The sequence below is a fragment of the Halyomorpha halys genome, unplaced genomic scaffold (genome assembly GCF_000696795.3).
Source record: "Halyomorpha halys isolate HHAL.00 unplaced genomic scaffold, Hhal_1.1 Scaffold213.1, whole genome shotgun sequence".
NCBI lineage: Eukaryota > Metazoa > Arthropoda > Insecta > Hemiptera > Pentatomidae > Halyomorpha > Halyomorpha halys.
Genome location: NW_027116617.1, coordinates 1305876 through 1314083, shown reverse-complemented (window position 1 = coordinate 1314083; position 8208 = coordinate 1305876). Strand labels below are relative to the sequence as shown.

Below are 8208 nucleotides of genomic sequence, written 5' to 3'. Positions count from 1 at the left end.
GGTTCTTAAGTTGGTTTTTAGTTTCGCCAATATAGAAGGAATTGCAGTATGGGATTGAACATGGTATTCGGTAAACCACATTGGAACGGTGTAAGAAAGGAATAGGGTCTTTCAATTTGGAAAAAAGATAGGAAATTTTGTTGTGGGACTTCAAGCCAAGACGTAGGGTGGGAATAGTGGATCTTAAGGATTTTTGAATTTTATCAGAAAAAATGGGGATGTACGGAAGGGATCTGTACTGAAAAAGTGGTGGAGTGGGTTGAGAAGAGTTAAGGACAGGAAGGATTGGAGTAACACGGTTAATGTAAGAATCAAGTAGTTTGTTAGTAATTTTCTGAGGGAAATTGTTGTTAAATAGGTTCTGTTTAATACGTTGTATGTTGGTTTGGTGGTATTGAGGGTCAGAAAGAGAAAAGGATTGGTGGATAAGGTTCTTAGCAACATTAATAATTTGGTGATAAGAGTGTTGAGAAAAATAGTTGAGGAGTCTACCAGAATAAGTGGGTTTGGTGTACCAATTAGTGGATAGGGAGCCATCGGAATTTCTAATAAGTAGGTCAAGAAAAGGGAGGGAATGGTCAATTTCACCTTCAACAGTAAATCAAAGACGAGGGTGGTAGGAGTTAAAGGCTGAGAGGATCTCGGGGATTCTGTCAGGATTGAGGACAAGGAAGAGATCGTCCACATACTTTTTAATGAAAATTATGTCTTGTGAGAAGAAATGTATTATAGAGTCGAGAAGGTCATTAAGAACAATATTAGAGATATCTGGAGCAAGGCAGTTCCCCATTGCAAGTCCGCTAATTTGGTGGTAAACTTTATCGAGAAAAGTCAAGTAACCAGAATTACAGCAAAGTTCTAAAGAAGAAAGAAATGAGGTGAGGTTAAGCGTGGTATGAGATTGAATTATAGTCCAGTTTTTCTCAACGATATGAAGGGCTTTGTCAATGGGGATGTCAGTAAAAAGGCTTTTGGCATCAAAGGAAGTTAAGATAAAGTTGTCAGGTATATTGAAGGATTGTAATAGTTCTTTAAGGTGGAAGAAATTATGGATATCATGAGAGTTATTGTGGCTGAGGATTTGAAGGGCAGGAAGAAGAAATTTACTGAGTTTAGAAGAGGGAGCGTTTATATTAGAAATGATGGGGCGAAGGGGGTTACCATGTTTATGGATTTTTGGGAGTCCGTATAAGCAGGGGCCTAAAGAATTATAAGAAATGAGGTTAAGGTAGGTGGGGCAGTTAATCTGATTGATTTCAAAAAGGTTCCTTAGGAGTGAGTTGAACTGGAGCATAAGTGAGCGAGTTGGGTCTCGAGTGGTAGGTTGGTAAGTAGTTGTGTCAGACAGAAGGATGTTAATTTTGTCAACATACTCAGATGTTGTCCATAACGACAGTCGAATTACCTCTGTCAGCTTTAGTGATTATAAGTTGGTCGTTAGATAAGATAGAGTTCATAAAGGAGCGGGTGTAAGATACCATAGACCTACATACAACCAGATACCTCAATACCACCAGACCAACATACAACGTATTAAACAGATTCTATTTAACAACAATTTTCCTCCGAAAATTACTAACAAACTACTCGATTCTTACATTAACTGTGTTACTCCAATCCCTCCTGTCCTCAACTCTTCTCAACCCACTCCACCACTTTTTCAGTACAGGTCCCTTCCGTACATCCCAATTTTGTTCTGATAAAATTCAAAAATCCTTAAGATCCACTATTCCCACCCTACGTCTTGGCTTGAAGTCCCACAACAAAATTTCCTATCTTTTTTCCAAATTGAAAGACCCTATTCCTTTTTAACACCGTTCCAATGTGGTTTACCGGATACCCTGTTCAATCCCATGCTGCAATTCCTTCTTTATCGGCGAAACTAAAAACCAACTTAAGAACCACATTTCCCAGCACAAAACTTCCATCAACTCCTGTAATCCACTTGCATCTAAATTATCAGAACACGCATTAAACCCGAATCATACTTTTAATTTCGACAATCCTTCCATTCTTGCCACTGTTCCCAACCACACCAAACGTCTCATCTCGGAGTCCATTTACATAAATTTAACTGAGAATTCCGTCAATCATAATGTTGATAAAGACTGCCTCTTCCTTACATATCGACACATTTTGAACATAAATATTGACATATTGAACATAATAAAACCCTCATAATACTTCTTTTCACTTTGTTCTCCATTTCAGAAGCCCACTTTCTTGTCATATCTTTTATTCTTGTTTCTCTAAATTCTCACCATTTATTTAATTATTTCTTATAATTTATTTATTTAATTAAATTATTATTATTATTTATTTATTACCCTTAATTATATTCCATTCATCTATACACACGGTCAATCAATAATCTTCCAGTATGAAATAGTTTTTTTTTTCGTTGAGTTTGTATTTTTTCACTGGACTGTATACATATCTGAGATCTGAGGTAAACTCACAGAATAGTTCAAGAAATCATTGATGAACCAATGTTTCCAAGAAGTGTTGGCTTGGTAAATCACTTTAAAATCATATTTGTTTCCTCAAGCATTAAAATTAACCTATATAAGACTCTGGTATGGCTAGTGCTCACTTGTGGGTCAGAAAAATGGACAACCACCAAGTCTGAGGAAAATAGGGTTATATTTGAAAGGCAAGAGTGGAGGAAATTCTTCAGAGTTTTAAGAGAGGGAGGGGTCTGAAAGAAAATAAAAAATTCGAAACTATATGACCTGTTTAAAGATGTAGACATATTTAACCGTTGTTGTCTAATTTATCAAGCTAGGAAGACTGGATTGATTATATAGCCCATTTTAGAGTGAGTCTGAGATTCCAAAAAAGTCATGACAGAGAAACTTCATGGTGGCATTAAATTTCTTTACCCTATTTTTAGGTTATTGAAGCATATAAAATACTATGAAAGAAGTTAAAACTTTAAATTTAAATATCATTAGATTCATGAAAGTTATCGGAATTTTGGACAATCACTCCACAATATGTATTTATATTATGCTGTTTCCTTGAATTCAGTCATATATTCTATTGTTCACATTTTGTGATAAATATTTTTAGGGAGAAAGGGTTATCATGCCTCAGATCCATGTCAAATGGAAAAGCTACCTCCGCTGAGTCTCTTTACAAATTTCACCATCCAAAGTGGCTACATAGATACAGCAGGAGTTCTCTAACTGGATGCCACAGTATCCTAGGGTACCATAAGTATATGCCAGGGGTGCTGCAGCAATAAAATTTAATTTTTACAAATAATTAGCAAGATAGAAGTATAATCCATTTTTATAAGATCACACACAAAAACTCGGAAGATATAACCAAAATCGGAGAATTCTGGAGCAAAATTCCACTAAGAATAAATACACGGTTCACACTTTATAATTAAATGTCATATTTTTTCGGGAGGGGCTTGCAATAGAATGAACATTATTATTCAGATGATTTCCTAATTCTTTATTCTTTTATTTAAACTGCTTTAAGGATAACTGTGTCACAAATGTTTCCAAGCCCAACAAGTGAGCTGCAAAGTTTGTATGATCATATTGAAGACAAAACTACAACTAAAATCAAATGTCATAGTACCTCTATTTCATTACCATCAAATAGCTGACATTTTGCCATAATACTTGTTTTAAAAACATTAATATAGGTATTACTTTTTACTAACCAATCTGAGGTTGAATCTTATTCAGTATTTAAGGAATACCTTAGTTATATCTAATGTATACATTTAAAGAATATTTTTATTAAAATTTAATTTGCGAGATGAGGCCATAGTGGCCAAGTGTGTTAGAGGAGCACCTCAGCTCTCCTGAGAAATAAACACCATCAGTCTGGTCCAACCTGTGAGTGACCAACAGAATAAATCTACTTCTTTTCATTTTTGTAGTAATAGATCAGTAAACTTTACAATAATCAGTCCTTCCTACCCTAGTTGGTGTAGACAAAGAGTTTAAACCCAATAAACAAATATAATTCATTTCCATAATAATTTAAAAAAATCATTCTACTCTAACATGGAAAGAAAAACAATTCAACAACAATCTCTGTACTTCAAACTAATTACTACAGGAGGAGCGTGTTGGGATTGTTGAAAAGTTTGGCAAATTAATAAATAAGGAGGTAAAATACCGAAGAAAAAAAACTTAGAAATACTTTCTTATTAAAACTAAGGAGAAAACAGATCAGTTACCTTCCAAGTGATTTTTTTCATCCAATTTTCTTAAGCTTTCATGGGCAGAAAGATAATTATAATGCAGTTTATCAATATTGACCATCATGAGATCTAAGAAATCACCAGGATTTAGGTTGTCAGCCATATGAAACAATTTCATCTATAAAATAAAAATTCATAAAGTCAATTTTACATTAAACTAAAAACATTAATAAAATGGTAAGTTTCAATGAGGATATTACTTGAATAATAATATCCATTTCTAAATGAAATACCAAGGCAGAAGATTAGTTCAACAAATCCATATTTAATCTCAAAAAAAAAATAGTAAATCAGAAGGCAGGCTATTCTGCATTAACAAGAAAGGATGTGATTTAATTTGTCTTAAGCCTTTAAAGGTTGTAATGCTTACAATTGACTGGAGTCTGGGATCAAAAACATAGCTGTCAACAATGAAATTTTTATTTGAAGAATTACTTCAATACTTCGACCTATAATTGGTCGAGTTGTTCTACAAAGAGAGAACAAAAGAGAACCAGATTAAATATAGTAAAGAATGAGATTAAAAATGGCTTGCCATGTACTGAGCTAGATTTCATCAATGAATATTAATGTAGTTTTGGGTTAAATATTCTTATTACTTCATAAAAAGATAAAAGAAATCTTCCAAAACATATTTTTTTAGGTACCTAATACCATTCCATAGGGCAAAATATAATAGTGTAATAAGTTTCTTAATTTTTGTTGGGGTAAATAAAACTATACTATTTCATCCATTGCACTGAGGAGTGCACCTAAATAAATTATTTATATAATTTTATTTAATATGATATATCATTATAATATATAGCTTTACTAAGATAAAAAAATATTCGTAGCCACAAAATTCATAAACTGTGATATTTTGGCCATATCTTAAAAATTAAAATAAAATTATCTATGGAAGACTGCTGATTGACCGTGTGCATTAATAAATGGAATATGGTTCGGGTGCGGTCAAATTAAACTCAAATAGTACTAAAATATTACTATTTGAGTTTAATTTGACTGCACCCGGACCATATTCCATTTAAAAATTATGGTTCTCATATAGGTTGCATAATATTTTTTTTTCTTCAGAATTAAGAACCACTACCTTATTTTTTCTATACATCTGTTCATGTCAATGTCACCTGAATTTATTCTACTCTCGTTCTTATGGAAGTTAAACATGTAAAACTATAGATATACTAGTGAGTCATCTAACAGCTAGGTGCTGTGAACCTTGGTTTTCCAGGCTGCATTGGGAGAATATTAACCAGGCTGACCAGTCCATTTGAGATAAATTTGGCAATACACTTCTTAAAACCAGGGTTAGCTTTTGTACTAGTTTACGAAACAAACTCCACCTGCAAGAACTTCAAAACCCAGTTGCATAGAATGCTCCAGATTGGTATACGCCCAATCTACACTGAAAAACATCTGTTGGGGGTGTGTCTATATCTTTCCAGCAAGTGGAAGACGACAACTGAAACCTAATTAAAGAAGTGATGATAAGTACAGTATAAGTAGGAATTTTGAATGTTTGAAATTCCCGTAGATGGAACTTGCTTTGAACACTAGTACCATAGCTTTCATAAAATGGGTGAACTTAAAGTTACAGTTGAGCTTGAAAAATTATACTTGGACTAGTAACTCCTTAAAATAGAGGACACTTCCAGGGTTTCTCGGACAACTCCTTACCACTTCCAGGGTGACGTAAGCCCATCAATTTACTAAAAGCAACTCCAACCACCAAGGCATATACTGTGTATCATAATCATGATTTATAACAGGTTTTTCAAGTAGGCAGGCTATCAAGTGACATGATTGTTTAAAGCCCTCCTTAAACATTTTATAACAAAATAATACCTTAACAGTCAAAATATGAGTAAATGATAGATAAAAATGCCGGTTGTGATAAATAAAATAATGAAGAATTAGTTAATACTCAACACATTCTGTTAGACTGAAAATAAAATATTCATTAATACATTCTCATAAAACATAATCATTGTTTTTTAACAATATTTAAAAAAAATGGAGGATAATCAACAGGTTGCTAAGTTAATGACAATATATTTATGGGATATTCATGATTTAACATGATCACTAAGCACCATTTAACAAACCATATTTTTACTGAAAATCTGTCAATTGTATTGGAATAACCTATATCAAATAAGATTACATAGAAATGTAGAAATAAACAACGATCTAACATTTTAAAAATAAAAATCAATTTGATAATTTACAGTAATACAACAAGTAAAATAAAATATGACACTGTATGCAAATAAACTTTAGAAATTGATTATCTGATCCAATAATTATTCTTAAAATAATAGGAGAGAGAAAAGACAAGACTGTCAAAATTAAATTTATAAAGGTCCAAAATTTATTTCAGGATAATAAAAACTAAATATAATTTAAAAACCTGCTGAAATAAGACAAAAAGTAAACTCACAAATATTGTAAGACGAAACCAAACTTTTATACGTTAAAAAAATCATTAAAATAAATATAAAGCCCCATTCACTCAAAACTGACAGAATCGTTATCAATTATCACATGCCTTCTAAGGTTATGAAGATGTTTCCAAAGAGCAACAATTTCAAAGCAACTTAGCCGATTAAAATTAAAAAAGTTGATACACTACTATATTTCAGCTTTATTTAAAATACTTGAACCAATCTTTTCAATACTCTCCACTTTTTGACCTAATTTTTAATCACTTCGATGCCATTTCTCAAATCAACTAGATGTACTTTTGAAGATATGTATAAAAAAAAAAGGACACAACTTAAATCTCGTCCTAGTAACACCCTCGTGAGAGGAGCCCACCAGGGCCTTTTTCGCGTTTTACTACCATCTGTTGTATTTTGTTTGCATATTAATAACTAGAAATGTGTCAAAAATATGCAGGAGAAGAACTGCTTGGACTGTAGAGGGTATGTGGAACATGAGGTCGGTACATATACAGGCGTTTCTATATGCAGGCGATTTCGTGCTAATGACAGACTCTAAGGAAAAATTGCAACAGGCCATTATAGAATGGCAATAAGATCTCGCTCGCAAAGAAATGAGTATTAACAGTCACAAGAGCAAGGTTATGACTGTTGCCAAAGATGAAGTGGACGTGGGCAATGTAACAATAGTGTGCTATGATTAAGTATCGGAAAATATACTTCGTAGCGAGGGGAGCAAGAAGTTCAATTCCATTCCGCCAGAGCGGAGTCTGCATATCTTCCTTGTGTTTATCGGAATAATACCCGGTAGGACGAGGTTACCATCCGCCGAGATATAGCGATTGTCACTCGTTAGTCTCATCCTATTTAGTCATCTTCATTGTCAACTACCTTACCTTTATTAACTGAACACGCATTGTCGAGGCCTTCTGGACAAGCAGAATAATTAAGTAAATAACCCCCCCTCGATAACTTCTAAACCTATCTTGGAACAATTTTCAATAAATTTGGTAGAACAGACCAAGAAGTGTCCGATAGGATAAATAAAGCAAATAATATCCACTACCAGATATTCAATACTATTGTGGGAAAGAGGGAGGTAGGTAATGACATCAAATATGACATCTTTAGACCAAAATATCTTCCAACACTATTATATGGCAGTGAAAGTTGGATCACCTAAGACAAGCACTTTTACAGGATTACGGCTGCTGAAATGCGATTTTTGCGAAGAATATTGGGAAAAACTAGGAGAGACAGAATAAGGAATGAAAGAATAAGAGAAGAACTTCAGATCCTCTCAGTGAAATCGGTGATTGAACACCGATAGCCTCGATGATATGGACACGTCTGTAGAATAGGGGAAACAGAGTGCCAAGAAAATGTATGGAGGCGAGGTACACTGGTTGATGACCACGAGGCAGACCTAGAAGGAGCTATATGGAGAATATCAAACGACTTCCAGGTCTGGAAAGAGGAAGATGCTTACCAGAGACCGAGATGTGTGGACCAAGTGATTAGAGGCTCCTCCACGCT

General features: G+C 33.8%; 1 protein-coding gene across 3 annotated transcripts in view; it reads right to left on the bottom strand.

Annotated features, from left to right (window-relative positions):
* Positions 1-6781, bottom strand: part of tamo (PUB and ZnF_RBZ domain-containing protein tamozhennic) — a 41397-nt gene extending 34616 nt beyond the window's left edge. The window contains exons 1-3 of one of the 3 annotated variants that reach the window (XM_014418925.2): positions 6672-6781; positions 5849-6049; positions 4205-4346 (exon numbers count right to left, since the gene is read on the bottom strand). In XM_014418925.2, the coding sequence (XP_014274411.1) occupies positions 4205-4346 (142 nt within the window). In that variant the 5' untranslated portion in view covers positions 5849-6049; positions 6672-6781. The remainder of the gene's footprint in view (positions 1-4204; positions 4347-5848; positions 6050-6671) is intronic. The other 2 variants (XM_014418924.2, XM_014418923.2) reach the window with 2 other exon arrangements.
* Between the last annotated feature and the right edge of the window lie 1427 nt (positions 6782-8208).